The sequence below is a fragment of the Mytilus galloprovincialis genome, chromosome 7 (genome assembly GCF_965363235.1).
Source record: "Mytilus galloprovincialis chromosome 7, xbMytGall1.hap1.1, whole genome shotgun sequence".
Lineage (NCBI taxonomy): Eukaryota > Metazoa > Mollusca > Bivalvia > Mytilida > Mytilidae > Mytilus > Mytilus galloprovincialis.
The window spans coordinates 39,308,330-39,324,255 of NC_134844.1; the positions used below are offsets into that span (position 1 = coordinate 39,308,330).

General features: G+C 32.1%; 1 protein-coding gene across 1 annotated transcript; it reads right to left on the reverse strand.

Annotated features, from left to right (window-relative positions):
• Positions 1-6,170: 6,170 nt before the first annotated feature.
• On the reverse strand, positions 6,171-14,152 carry LOC143082953 (jmjC domain-containing protein E-like). Its single transcript, XM_076259009.1, has 4 exons — positions 12,849-14,152; positions 10,755-10,937; positions 6,640-6,782; positions 6,171-6,305 (listed from the first exon to the last, which is right to left on the reverse strand). Exons 1-4 carry the CDS (start codon positions 14,121-14,123, stop codon positions 6,224-6,226), a joined length of 1,683 nt encoding a protein of 560 aa, XP_076115124.1. The 5' UTR covers positions 14,124-14,152; the 3' UTR covers positions 6,171-6,223.
• Between the last annotated feature and the right edge of the window lie 1,774 nt (positions 14,153-15,926).

The window sequence follows — 15,926 nt, forward strand, 5'->3', positions numbered from 1 at the left end:
TTTTTTTATCAATCATCAACACCAGCTTAGGCAGCAACCATTTGATTTTCGGGGGGGGGGGGGGGGGGGGGGGGGATATGGTTTTTTTTTTGAAAAAAAAGTTTGTTTCCAGTTTTTGGAGAAAAAAATAATTTGTTTTTGATTCTGAGAAAAAAAATTTGTTTGTTTCACCCTCAACTGCCACTATATGTAATGCTAAAATTGAAAGAAAAAAATTGTTTTCGACTTGTCGCGAAAGAAATATATTGTTTTTCGCCGCAGGCGAAAAAAAAAATTTGTCCAGAAAAAAAACCCATAGCCCCACCCCCCCCCCCCCCCCAGAAAATAAAATGGTTGCTGCCTTAATACTTGGTAAAAGTAAAACAGCAGACATTTGTGCATTTGCGCCAAGTATCTCAAACATACATTCTCTGCAAGATGCCCCAACATATAGTATACTCCAACGTAACCGGCTAGATTTTTATAATATCATCGATGCTATAATACGTAAATATCGCATTTGCAACTATGTGCTTAAACATCGATAAGGACACATGAACATGTTACAGATATAAGTATGTTATATTTTGAAAAAAGCCCCATATAAACTACTAAAATCGAAATTAAACAGTTACAGGAAACCTGGTAATACACAATGTTGTGTTTACTCATTCCTATATTCCTATACTTCCCGCAAGCAAAGCGTCGTGGTAATATAAATCGGACAACACCAACAAGGACGTTGATTCTGGGGTATCTCAAGGAACTCACCTGGGTCAGGTGTTATTTAGTAAATGAAATCAATGATATCTTGGATAATCAGGTGTTTGAAAATTGACAGAAAAGAATGAGTTTTCAGTTGTCTTGACATAGTATCAAAATATCTAAAAACTACCAATATGAATAAAAGTAACTTTTAAATTTCAACATTCCTTTAGTGTGAATGAATACAAATACATTTCTATGTTAACGGTGTCACATGTGAAGCTGGATCTGTTTACCCTTCAGGAGCAACTGAGATCACCCACAGGTTTTGATGGCAGTTTGAGTTGCTCAGCTTTAGTTTATATGTTGTGTTTTGTGTACTAATGTTTGTCTGTTTGTCTGTTTGTCTGTTTTTCATTTTAGTAAAGGCGTTGTCCGTTTATTTTTGACTTGTGAGTTTGAATGTTCCTTTTGGTATCTTTCGCCTATCTTGAATGAAATGTTTTCAACTCTGGTAAAACGGCATACTTAATTAGTGACACTATTTTCAATTGTAATATTATGAAATTAAATTCACGGCTACTTAAGGCAAGCGGCATGATATTTAAAGCAGTGTGGACAAATTGATTTTGAAAACCCTTCACTATGACATAACTACAACTTACCTGGTTAAGGCACTGTGCAAATCGTATATCCATATAGGCTACTACATGTAATACTAAACAGTGTACTTCAGTATAGTAATCGACTGAGATTGGTTTTTGTATTATGAGAGTGATTTTGTCAATTTTTACAAAAAAATAAAGTGTATTAAAGTATTTATTCTAGTCTTTTTCCGTGATAAAAACATATCCATCCATTAAAAAAATCTTGATTTAAAAAAAAAACCCATTTTCCCTATTTATCTAAGTGAATTTGTCGACAAAGTTGACGTTTTCTTATTAGAATTACAAAAAAAATGATGACCCCTATTTTTTCTTTCATATTCCGTTGTAACCCGATTGAAAGTACCAGCTGAGTGAGCTAAATTGTTAAATCAAAGTGCTGTAAGCACTGTAGGCAGTTAACCAAAAACCGAGGCAAACATAATTATGAAAACTGTGGCAATGTTGCTTCAATTTTTTTTTTAAAGATTGAAAAGAACAAACATTAAACATTCTTATATAATTGTACATTTATGTTCATTAAATGAATTAATCATTAAGGCAAATAATTCATATTTTATCAAGGTTTTCAATAGCAACGTATATATCAAGTATATTTTTTTTCGTGGTCATGAGTCTTGAGTCAGCAGTGGTACAAATTTGCAATGATTGCAGTTCTTCTAGTTGATCGTAATTGTTCGTATTAATTAACTGTTAGTAGTTCAAGTTGACTTTAGTACGAGCTTGTAAAAGTATGAATGGGCTTGCTTCCCTGGAAAGAAAACTGAGTTTGTGTTCTACAGTACAAAAGTTATGAGATTCAAATCAGACTAATGTTTACTGCTACATGGATCAATGGTGAGGTCTGACTGACCTGTCCATAGTAAATGTAAATGACTCCCACCTCCACCCCAACTCCATGAAGTCTAAGTTTGGAATAAAATGACAGGTGTTAGGTCTAGCAAAGTGATATGCATATGTGACGCCTATGAGATTGACCTTATATGTCATTCAATATTTTTGAAATGACAAACAGGAATGAATATGGTTTAGGAGTTGGAATCTCAATCTTTTACAAGTTCTCAAAACACACACAAGAGGGTGTGGGATGACCTTAGGGACTACCCCTATTTTTCATTTGATTTTTTTATATTGTCCCATACATGAATATATATGGTTTAGGGATGGGGATCTCGACCGTTATCAAGTTTTCAAACAAGAGGGGGTGAGGGACCCCAGTGACTTCCCCTAGATTTCATTTGATTTGTTATATTGTCCAATACATGAATATATATGGTTGAGGGGAGGGGATCTCATCTGTTTCCAAGTTATCAAACAGGATTGGGTAGGGTGACCCTTAGGATTCTCCCTATATTTCATTTGATTAGTCCTTTTGTCCCTTACATGAAAATATTTGGTTTAAGTTAAAGGTGGGATCTCGACTGTTTCCAAGATCTCAAACAACAGGAGGAATGGGGTGACCGCAGGGACTCCCCCTATATTTTATTTGATTTGTTCTTCAGTCCCATACATGAGTATATATGGTTAAGGGGTGAGGATCTCGACTGTTTCCAAGTTCTCAAACAGGAGGGTGTAGTGACCCTAGGGACTCCCCTATAATTCATTTGATTTGTTATATTGTCTACATGAATATATATGGTTTATGGGTGGGGATCTCATCCGTTTTCAAATTCTCAAACATGAAGGGGTAGAGTGGCCCTACGAACTCAACCTATATTTCATATGATTTGTTATATTGTCCCATACATGAATATATATGGTTTAGGGGTGGGGATCTCGACTGTTTCAAAGTTCCCAAACAGGAGGGGTGGGGTGACCCCAGGAATTCCCCCTGTATTTCATTTGATTGGTTATATTGTCCCATACATAAATAAATATGATTGAGGGTAGGGGATCTCGACTGTTTCCAAGTTCTAAAGCAGGAGGTGGTGGGTGACCCTAGGGACTTCACCTATATTTCATTTGATCAGTTATATACTCCCATACATTAATGTATATGGTTGAGAGATGGCGATCTCATCCGTTTCAAAGTTATCAAACAGGAGGGGCTAGAGTGCCCCAAAGGACTCCACATACATATATGATTTGCTGACATTAAGGTATCATATAATCTAGTTGCACTATATGTGTAAAATAAAAAAACTTCCAGCTATTTTAACTGACCCATTAAAATTGAGAAAAAAATACCCATTGAAATTGCAGTAATATGTTTACACTTTAAAAGCATCCAACTTGCTTTACCAACATTTATTACTGATAAAGAAAATTTATACTGTCACCAGGACCATATATATTGTTAGATATACTGTTCCCAGCTGTCACAAAGACTCACATTGTATTGGATTTTGACATAAAATTTGTCAAAAAGTAATTTTGAGTTTCAGTACAAAATATTTTCTGTTTTTTCATTCTTTTACATATATTTTTGCCATTTGGGAAATCTAAACTACTTGTATTTTGAGATTTTCGGCGATTAAACATGTCATACGTTTGTTCTTTGACAGCTTAGCCAAAATCTCTGGGGATAATAAACTACATAAAGATTCCTAATGTACCCTACTTCATATGTGCAACTTCAAAACTTTTGGATAAATCGACGATCATTTAAGGTTTTTCTGATCATATTTTTTGTAATCAAGAATTTAAAGTATGAAAAAACTGTCCAATTAGTTATAAATAACATAATATCCAGCTAGATAATAACAATGGCATATATTTCAACATTTATTGGGTAGAACACAAATCTAGGGCGATCGCATAAGGCAGCTTAACTGCCTAAAAATGGGAGATATTCCATTCCGTATCGTGTTAGTACCTTAATACAAAACAGCGTACTTCAGTATTGTATCGGGTAAGAAAGTTCTTGTATAGTGAGTGATTTTGTCAATTTTTATATGAAAATAAAGTGTATTCAAGTTTCTATTCTAATTCCCGGGTTTCCTTATCGGTTTGTTGTCCATACACCATGATTGTCCCTTTAGGTTTCTTTTACGTTTTCTTTCCATTAGACAAGAAAAGATAACGAAAATCACCAATGCAGAACAACGCAACAAGATACACCACATCACTAATATTAATTCACGGCAAGTAAAAAAACACCAAAGAAAAAACGATGAAAACCATTTTCTCAAAAAGTTTATTACTTCACAGCCTATTTATAGAATCGAGGCCAATGCCCAGACTATACATGAGCATGACCTTATCAAATATATCAAAAACATAGTCTCATCATGTCACGGTACTACTAATTATTTCAATTCTTTAGAGGGGGGATTGGGATTCCGCTAACATGTTTATCCCCGCCACATTCTGTATGTATGAGCCTGTTATTCAGTAATTGTCGTTTGTTGATGTATTACATATTTGTTTTTCGTTCATTTTTTTGTACATACATTAGGCCGTTAGATTTCTCGTTTGAATTGTTAAATACATTTGTCATTTCGGGGTCTTTTATAGCTGACTATGCGATATGGGCTTTGCACATTGTTGAAGGCCGTACAGTAACCTATAGGTTTTTTTTCTATGTCTGTGTTATTTGGTCTCTTGTGGAGAGTTGTCTCATTGGCAATCATACCACATCTTCTTTTTTATATTTATGCTTTAAAATCTTTTATTTTAGATTTATTCCTCTGTTTTTCTTTCTTGTACCATATTGTGTTATACTTTATAAAACATGCTTATGTAGATAGAATTACCAAAAAGAAAAGATGTTAATTCTTTCTGTTTCCGTTTTCCGTTCCGTATTCTGTTCCATTTTCCGTTTCCGCCGTTTAGCAACACCCACGGATGGCCTACTCGCACCATCATTTTGTATGTGCAGTGGACCATGAAATTGGGGTCACGATTTATTTGGAATTATAATTAGAAAGATCTTATTATGGGGAACAAACTTTCAAGTTGATTAGGCGTCAACTTCATCAAAATCTACCTTTAACCAAAACTTTAACTGAAGTGGGACAGACGGAAAAAAAAGTTGCACAGTCGGACGAACGGTCGCACAGACCGAAAAACCTAAAAAAATCAAGTCTGAAATTAGTCACTTTCAAATTGGTCGTCAGCAAAAAATTATTGATTAAAATCTAAACACGAAAGTCAGTTATACTGATATTTCCAAGTTAAAAAATGGAAAAACCTGAAGTTTCTTCAATTATCAAAAATTGGCAACTTTTTCATTTTGGGGTTGAAAACTGAAAATAAAAAAATCCATTTTTGTGCACAGCATTATGCATCTATATAAAAACTATGCATTTTGGATGTTATCTACAATATACAGTTGGGGCACATTTTTTTATTGATCAACAATCAACATATCTATCACCGTTTAAACTCTGGTGGATATATTTATGCATCATTAGCCACACCTCCCTACTTGTATATACCTTGAGGGCAAAATTTTAAGGAATTTGGGTCCTCAATGCTCTTCAACTTTGTAATATCTTTTGCCATTTTAACATTATTCAACTGCCACTCACACGTCTTTTGAAGAAGAAAAAGTGTGTCTAGCGTACACAATTTTAAAATCCTGGCAATTATGATGAGTACAGTTGTATTTGTTGTAATTTTTTCTCATTCTGAACATGTATGGAATATTTGCCACTGGACAAAAAGCATTAATTAAGCAATCAATCAATCTATTATGATCATCACAAATAGGTTGACATCTACATACCTTGTTACTGTGTTGTTTGGGTTGATATTTTTCATACAGACATGTAACATTTTTTTAAGTCACAGATTTGATTTTTTTTTATGTTTAATATTGCTGTTGGAAAGTAATATTTATCTTCCCCCAAAAAAATGTGCAGCAAAGAGGAAAACAGGTTACCTTGTAGAGACATTTTATTATAATATAAACATGTAAAAGAAATCAATTATTATAACAAGTGTCTATACTTTGGGTTAACGTCCAGTTTACATGTGGGACATGGAAACTCCTTGATCAGGAATGGTTCATACCTGCAAGAAAAATCTTTAACTTAGTATTTCTAATAATAAATGAAACCATATTATCATATGAATATCCACAAAAAAAATCCACAAAATAAAACAAAAAGTTCATTAATTAGAAAGATCATGTCTTGTTTCTACTTTCATCAAGAAAAAAGTCATTGAAAATATATCAATCACTGTGTTTGACAAAAAAGGGATATTTCTGTATTACACATACAACGTAAACTATGTTAAATTATGATGAATCCATAAAAAAAGTAGGTACTTGGTAAATGAAACTTTTTCATTAGTAAAACCAAACAAAAAAGTAGGCATACACAAAATGAAATTTCATTCTTACCAATAATTTACTGCTAGATTTCGTTTTTCTTTCCTGTTTGGAGCAGATTGTACTTCATGCCACCAGAACGAGGGCATAAAAAGGACATCCCCTTCATTTAATGTACAGTTCAGTGGATAAGTGCTTGCAAACTTAGGAAACCTCTGTAATAATGGAGTTCACTTGTTACATATCAAACAAATGCATCTACTAGTAATGACGGATCTTTAGAAGTTTTTGTTAACGGATGAAAATCATCAATATATTTTCTAGACAAAAATTTCTATATTATTCAGGATTTTTTGTTGACATTGGTCCCAGTTGCATTGACTATATATACCACTATACCCCTATTACCTCAATTATCTAAGTATGACCTTCAACACATAGCCTAAGCTCACAGCGAACAACAAGCCATAAATGTCTATGAAATGACTGGTGTTAAACAATTCAAACAGGAAAACCAACGGTCTATTCTATATAAAAACTGAGATTTGTTCATTTGGGATTTATTGTGTTGTTTCAGATGTTAGGTTGTTGTCTCATTGTTTCAGATGTTAGGTTGTTGTCTCATTGTTTCAGACGTTAGGTTGTTGTCTCGTTGTTTCAGACGTTAGGTTGTTGTCTCATTGTTTCAGACGTTATGTTGTTGTCTCGTTGTTTAAGATGTTAGGTTGTTGTCTCGTTGTTTCAGATGTTAGGTTGTTGTCTCATTGTTTCAGATGTTAGGTTGTTGTCTCATTGTTTCAGATGTTAGGTTGTCTCATTGTTTCAGATGTTAGGTTGTTGTCTCATTGTTTCAGATGTTAGGTTGTTGTCTCATTGTTTCAGACGTTAGGTTGTTGTCTCAATTGTTTCTGATGTTAGGTTGTTGTCTCATTGTTTCAGATGTTAGGTTGTTGTCTCATTGTTTCAGATGTTAGGTTGTTGTCTCATTGTTTCTGATGTTAGGTTGTTGTCTCATTGTTTCAGATGTTAGGTTGTTGTCTCGTTGTTTCAGATGTTAGGTTGTTGTCTCGTTGTTTCAGACGTTAGGTTGTTGTCTCATTGTTTCAGACGTTAGGTTGTTGTCTCATTGTTTCAGACGTTAGGTTGTTGTCTCATTGTTTCAGATGTTAGGTTGTTGTCTCATTGTTTCAGATGTTAGGTTGTTGTCTCGTTGTTTCAAACGTTAGGTTGTTGTGTCGTTGTTTCAGATGTTAGGTTGTTGTCTCGTTGTTTCAGACGTTAGGTTGTTGTCTCATTGTTTCTGATGTTAGGTTGTTGTCTCATTGTTTCTGACGTTAGGTTGTTGTTTCATTGTTTCAGATGTTAGGTTGTTGTCTCATTGTTTCAGACGTTAGGTTGTTGTCTCATTGTTTCAGATGTTAGGTTGTTGTCTCATTGTTTCAGACGTTAGGTTGTTGTCTCGTTGTTTCAGACGTTAGGTTGTTGTCTCATTGTTTCAGACGTTAGGTTGTTGTCTCGTTGTTTAAGATGTTAGGTTGTTGTCTCGTTGTTTCAGATGTTAGGTTGTTGTCTCATTGTTTCAGATGTTAGGTTGTTGTCTCATTGTTTCAGATGTTAGGTTGTCTCATTGTTTCAGATGTTAGGTTGTTGTCTCATTGTTTCAGATGTTAGGTTGTTGTCTCATTGTTTCAGACGTTAGGTTGTTGTCTCATTGTTTCTGATGTTAGGTTGTTGTCTCATTGTTTCAGATGTTAGGTTGTTGTCTCATTGTTTCAGATGTTAGGTTGTTGTCTCATTGTTTCAGATGTTAGGTTGTTGTCTCGTTGTTTCAGATGTTAGGTTGTTGTCTCGTTGTTTCAGACGTTAGGTTGTTGTCTCATTGTTTCAGACGTTAGGTTGTTGTCTCATTGTTTCAGACGTTAGGTTGTTGTCTCATTGTTTCAGATGTTAGGTTGTTGTCTCATTGTTTCAGATGTTAGGTTGTTGTCTCGTTGTTTCAAACGTTAGGTTGTTGTCTCGTTGTTTCAGATGTTAGGTTGTTGTCTCGTTGTTTCAGACGTTAGGTTGTTGTCTCATTGTTTCTGATGTTAGGTTGTTGTCTCATTGTTTCTGACGTTAGGTTGTTGTTTCATTGTTTCAGATGTTAGGTTGTTGTCTCATTTTTTCAGACGTTAGGTTGTTGTCTCATTGTTTCAGATGTTAGGTTGTTGTCTCATTGTTTCAGACGTTAGGTTGTTGTCTCGTTGTTTCAGACGTTAGGTTGTTGTCTCGTTGATGTTAATTGTTTATCTAATTTTTTTAAACAGTGTGTTTTTCAAGTTATCTTCACAATAAAATGTTCAATATCATACAACTCTAACCATAAGTATAGAATTACATGCATTTGTCAATAATAATTTGTCACTATAAACCAATGGACAAGGATAACTAGTGTTAATATATTTCTAAATAGCCATGCTCTGAATGTCACTTCAAATATAACCAGCAACATTAAAAAAAAAGAAATGTTCAGAAAACAGAATTCGGATGTATATTAATTAATTCGTCAGTGATATCTTCATGACTTTTATTTAACCAACACCGATTAAAGCAGTACAAAATATAAATACATTAAAATTTCACTTGAAAAATGGCAGCCTTAAACAAATACAGAAACAGTGTTAATATAAGCATAAATAGACATGTAAAGCCTCAAGTGATGTGTTTCTTTTACTACAAACCATAATATTATTTTCCAAAAAGTTAAACAAAAAACTAAAAAACTAGGTAATTCATAGTTACTTACTATGAAATATTATTATAAGAGCCATATAATTACTTTTATCAGAAAAAATATAATTTAGTAATATTATATATGCAAGGACACAACTATTTCTGTCAAACCTTTGACAAATACATGTAGGGGTAACATGGGCTAAAATATATAATCTTCCACCATTCTCTATATGCTCACCGTTACTGATATTCTGTGGTGTCTGGATTGAAGTACATAAAGGAAGACAAATGAAACCTGAATACATTTGGTCTGGGATTAAACACTTTTGTTTCCTTTTGGAGTTCAATGGTTTTTGACCAGCAACTCTTACAAGGTAATATGTTGTTTGCAATCATCATATATTAAAAAAAAATGACATTCCAATGAGTTTAAAGGATTACTAGATTTTTTCTTTTTCAGATAGTTAGATTTTTGTTGGCTACAACTTAATTTTGCATATGAAGGTTGAAAGGGAGATACATAACACTGACTTTGGGCTTGAATCACTTCTCTGAATGAATTTGTATTAAGTCATCTAAGAATCCATTCATCAAGTCAAGAAATAAGACATACATGATATATTTAAGACTGAAATTATGAATAGTAAAGGAATAAGCATGACCTGCACTCAGATGCTCAGACAAAGAAAATGTTTCAAAAGATTTGTTTTTAAACAGTCATTACAGCCAAAATTATCAACTTCACAATTGATATATACTCACCAACTTTTTGAAATGTTGATTTTTTTAAAGAAATATATCAGTAAGCACCAAATATTTTAGACTACGATATAGTCAGTCATAAAAAATGAAAACAACACATTATTAATTTCATGCCTCCAAAACGCTTATCTGGATTTACCTTCATCAGGAACGCTTACAGCTGAATACATGTATTAGAAAGTCAGGGCTGAACATGTATAAAAACCAAAAACAGTTGAAGAGCTATATAAGTGATGAAAGTGATAATATAGTACTAAAGATAAGAATTAATCATTGTTAATAGAAAATATTGTGTAGATTAAATTAGCCATTGAATCAATAAAAACTTCTAAATAATCATGATAATAGGTTTTAATTTTCCTTTTTCTTGTAAGATTTTTTTTATTAATAAGCCATGAAAAATTAGTGAGCAATTAGAAAAACTAAAACATCTAATAATTTGATCAGGTTAGCTTACTTATATTAAAAAGAAGACTTGTTAAAAAAAAAGATACAGATGAAATTGACCTAATGCAAATATATGTACATGTATAAATGTATAAAGCATTTAAAGTTACTCTGTTTCCCTGAACTGTTTGATCATGATCAAAATGTAAATTGATTCAGTTATAAAACTTAACACTACATGTACTAATCTACTTATAATGCATGTGATAAAAATATGAAAAAAATACTTAAAAGATAAGCTCTTAGACACCACAGAAACCCACTTTCAAATCAACCTTCTTTATGTCAACAGGGGACATAACCATGGATGTACTCTGTGCCAACTGGTTCCTGGTAAACTGTTTAGTGTAATGGTTGTAGGCTAACATGGCCTCTGGAATGTGAGCTTCATATAGCCTTGTATTGTCATGTGGTTCAAATAATAAAACTTGTTTTTGTCCACTAATCTAAAAATAAATAAAAAGATAATAAGTTTGATATCTCGAAACCATTAAAAAAATTATTTAAGTTATAATGCATGTGATGGCAATGGACAATTTAAGTTAAACTTTTCAACTAATTATATAATTAGTTAGTTTATAGATCCAGGAACAGCTTTATTCAATTTTTATTTTGACAATACACTGTACAAAAAATTAGACACTTAAATACAAAAAAATAATGCAAATGGAAGACAAAATCAAGACAAAATCTGATCAGCACTCTAATCAGCACATTGACTTTAAATTTTCTATAGACAGTTTCATTTACCAAGATTATTTCATTCCATTAATGAGAGATCTGCACTTGTACTATACAAATGACTTTGTATACATTAAAAAAAAAAACTGTTGACCGATACATAATTTGTAGATCAGGCCACATTTTGAAGAACATGTGTCCATAGGACAGTGTGCCTCACTATTGCCTTCTCATGTTCAGTGAATTGTGAAATCAAAAACCATAAACCTAAACCTTTTACCAGATCAAGTACCTGTGAATTAATCAGTTTCAACTTTTATTTGACATATATATGTACATGCATTGTATTCCATAAAAATGTACCGTTAAATGAACTGGTGCATTAAGTTTCATTTACAAATGTACATTTTGTACATAAGGAATTATCAACTTCATGGTAAACTACATTGAACATTTATCTTAAATTAAATCTTTTAAATACTGATACTGGATGGAAAGATAGAGGACAGACAAATGGATGGTGCAGGGACCAGAAAGAAAACATAGTGTCCCTATGACAACAATGTATGATTGTATATGGGGTATAATTTTTTTTTTAAGCCAAATTCATCACACATGTCAGCATAATCATGATAATGGTCAAAGTACTTTATGTATCTATAATACTAAAATTACGAGGTCCAATTTGTCAGCCGTCATCACGTAAAAACGACGAATCAAAGAATTCAACTTTATATATAACTAATATAGTACAAAGGTGTACATGTAGATTAAAAATTACACAACTCCATGCCCTTTTGTTTTCCACGTAATTAATATTGCCAATAATTAAGAAGTTCCGGGTCGAGTCCGATACCGATACCAATAGTATATTGACCTGTTACCTATTACCTTATCTGTACGTTCCGCATATGACAGGCCACCACCAAACGGTGTATTCAGGATTAATATGCTATATACACAGGTCATAATCACAGGGTTGACACTACTAAATTGTCAAATTGTTACCTATTGTAGTATTTTAATCAGTAAGACTCTCTAAGATAACAATACGAATACTAAAAATCTGTGACTAAAAATAAGGCGTATATATATATATATATATATATATATATATATATATATATATATATATATAGGTAGTTTTCAATTTGTTAGCAGGCATGGCGTAAAACAGCGAATCAAAGAATTCAACTTTATTTATAACTAATAAAGGACAATGCTGTTGATTAAAAAATTGCTTTCTAAATAATTAATATTACCAATAATTGATAAGTTCCAGTTCGACGGGTTCAAACAGAAAGATTTGATAGCAGAGAAAACTTTGTATCTTATAATCGACATGACAATACTAATACTAAAATAAGGCTTGCACATAGTTATATTACTTATATATATATATATATATATATATATATATATATATATATATATATATATATATACTTTAATTCAGTCACGGACCCGCGATATCACAGTTGTGTTCTAGTAAGTAAAAAAAAATTATGTACATGCACATCTTGTCTTTTTATTAGAATTCATCATCAGCATGATCAGTAAAAAGAAAGTGTGTTGATTGTCAGTTGGTAAACCTTTAACATGTTTAATGTATTTTACTAAATAAAAAAATCTTTTCATATAAAAGCTTTGTATTCAATTTCTACATAACTTTTTACCTGGCATAAAAAATTATCAAATGGATCAAAATGTAGTTTTCCTAGTGTGTTCCCATCACTAAACCAAATGTTTAAATGTTGTCTGTTTAAAACATCAACAATGAATGGCATTTCCCTTATATCATTTTCTAACTCTGGTAAATGGTTAGGGATTGATGAATACTCTAAATAAGCAGAGACATTTTTTACGACTCCATCAGAAACATTTTCTATTAGATCAACCAGTTCAGAAAATTTCATACTAAGAGTGGCTGGACGGACAACAACCAAGTCAGAAAACTCAAGTTGTTTATGTACAGCTTCTGGAATTTTAAATGTTTTATAATTGTCCCACAGCTCTGAGGATTCAACTCCCTCAAATTCTCCTCTTGGTGTTAGTTTAATGTGAGCTTTGTTATCTCCATATTCTTCACGCAAGAATTTATTTGACCATTTTGTCATAGCAGGCCATGATTCCATAGCTCCTTCAATAATAACTGGTCTTGATAATTTGAGGTAGTCATGAAAAAAAACATCTTTTGATGGAACTTTTATTCTTTCACATTTTGGAATCTCATGTTGTTTTTGGTCAATATTTTTCTGAAATGATTTTGGATGTTCATGATTATCTTCACAGATTATGTTTTCTTTCTTATTAGTATTTTTATCACATGATCCATCAACAATTTCCTCTTGAAACACATAATTTGAAGTAACATCTGAGATGCTGGATACTGAAAACAAGTTCTTCAGAATTTCTTTTCTATGAAGACCTTCATAAGATACACTACCTTTTGCTGTTTGGTACGTATCACAATAGTTATTGATGAAATCTACTAATACATTGATTGACCTTGAACCTTTGTACACATTAACCTTTGGCATCAAAGGTTTTGCTGGAAGTAAACATGTTCTATCTACTTTTGATTTTGGAAATAAAACTATATCATTCACTGAAGGATGTTCTCGTTTTATTGTCTGTAGCGTTTGATTATTTTGCCACCTAAAGGATTTCAAATTGATGTACCCAAATTGTACATAAGGTTCTGATTGAAAAGAAACCTCAGACAACGACCGCAATAATTGCCCCGTATCCTCCGAGAGGAACACGTCATCACTATCGACAAGAACTGCCAGTAAGCAAGAATTTTCTAATAAATGAATTATTTCTCTTGGCTGAAACAGTTTTAGAGCTGAAGATATGTGAAAAAGAAATGTGAAAATGTATATGCAATTCGTTATCATGCTCTTTTCCTGCAAGAAAACATCAAAGTTAAAGATGTTGCCGGTTTTCATTTGTTGACATTCTGCAACAAGGTAGATAACTCTAAATTATGAAAATATCAAAATCGGTCAGGAAAAGTATCAGTGTGAAAATCCGGAAAAAATCATTCACACAACAACCCGTTACACACAAAAAAAAAAAAAGAAGCCCTCACAAAAGGTAAATTAACTAAATGCCGAACCCAAAGGAAAATTCAAAACGAAAAAGGACTTATCAAATTGAAAAATCAAAAATCAAACACTTCAAACGAATGGAAAACAACTGTCATATTAATGACTTTGGCCAGTCTCCAAAATAGTTTACCTCATATACAAATTTATTCCAATTAAAGGGCCCATGAATAGTAAAGTAATTTATTACAATGATTTTTATAATTGTTACAATAATGTTGACATAAATCATAAATATGAATTTAACTATTTCAATTCTTAGATGTTAAACCACAGCCAGATCAGAGCCCGATGCACATCGATTTGAAAAAGGCATACCAATATATCAATTATTAACAGGCAAATATTCTCAACGTCTTAAATAAAACAATTAGTTCTCTCAGTTCCAAACATTTATTAATATAAATTACGATATTTTTAATACCTCTAGGTTTTCTTGAATAAAAAGCCAATTAAATTTGGCACTTGTGCTATAAAAATTTTTACAACCTATTAAAATATCATAAAATTAAGTTTTCTTAAAAAGTTATAAAGGGGATACTGACATAAAAAATGTTCTTCGTCTTCAACTTTTTCTAAGGTGCATTTTTACATAATCTTTGCGATTTATCTATATGGGTTTTAGCATATCTATCTATCTCTACTTTTAGGGGGTGTGCACTTATTCTTATCTTGCACAGTGCTTGTCAGCAATGCAATCGTAATGTTTTGTCATTCGCATTGTTTCCATCAAAACTAATTATTCAATTTAAAATATCGTAAAAAAATCTTGTTTTAATCTCCATCATTCAAAGAGCCTTAAAGCGTTTATCTACAATTACAATTGCGATAAACACATTGTAGTTTAAGTTAGACCAAATCGACCATAAACCTTTTCATTCTCGGATATCATTTTGTGTATATAAATTTTTCCACAAAAAGCCATCTTTAGAAAAGAAAAAAAAAAGCAATTAAAGTATGTTACAGGCATGATGAATAGTAACCATTGACTATTGTTAAATTGTTATAAATATATGGAGAAATAAAACAAAATATCAGTAATTTGATTATCAAAAATATGAATTTAAGAATGGATGTAATTTGGATACTTCTTATTACACAATCATGGATTCTTTGGAGGTCGGTTCAAACACATTCTATGGCTCAATCATTAGGATGAATTCAAAATTGGTGGAACTACAATGTTTATATATTAAATCAGGACACATCTACTTATACAAACAGAATGGACGCTTTAGTCTGTTTAAAAAAAGGCGGAAAAATTGTCAAGGTGCAATTTCGGTACCCTCACGGTAGCTGCTTTGAAAAAAAAATGAATGCGTACGAAGCACATTTCTGGATTTACCTCCACCAGGAACGCTTAAAGCTAAATATTAAAAAGCTAAGGAAGTGTAAACCCGAAAAAGTAAAAAGTTCTCAATGATGCACTAATTTGTTTTCAACATTCAATCTTAAAATCTTTATACAAATTATTCAGATTTTAATTTATTTATATAGATTACATTTTCCTTTATATTATTGGCTTGAACCTTATATCTACAGACATGTAGAATATCCTTAAAACGTTTATTTACTATTCAGATTTCGATGTATCGAAAGTTATTCCTGAATTGCTTAACTTAATAATTTAGTATTACGGCCAAC

Bases quoted from the DNA above. Each gene is read 5' to 3' on its own strand.
- LOC143082953 (XM_076259009.1), bottom strand. From the start codon at position 14,123: ATGAAAACCGGCAACATCTTTAACTTTGATGTTTTCTTGCAGGAAAAG. The intron at 6,783-10,754 runs GTGGGTTTCTGT...CCATTATTACAG, and splicing joins TAAAGAAGGTTGATTTGAAA to AGGTTTCCTAAGTTTGCAAG. The intron at 6,306-6,639 runs GTAAGAATGAAA...TTTTTCTTGCAG, and splicing joins AATCTAGCAGTAAATTATTG to GTATGAACCATTCCTGATCA.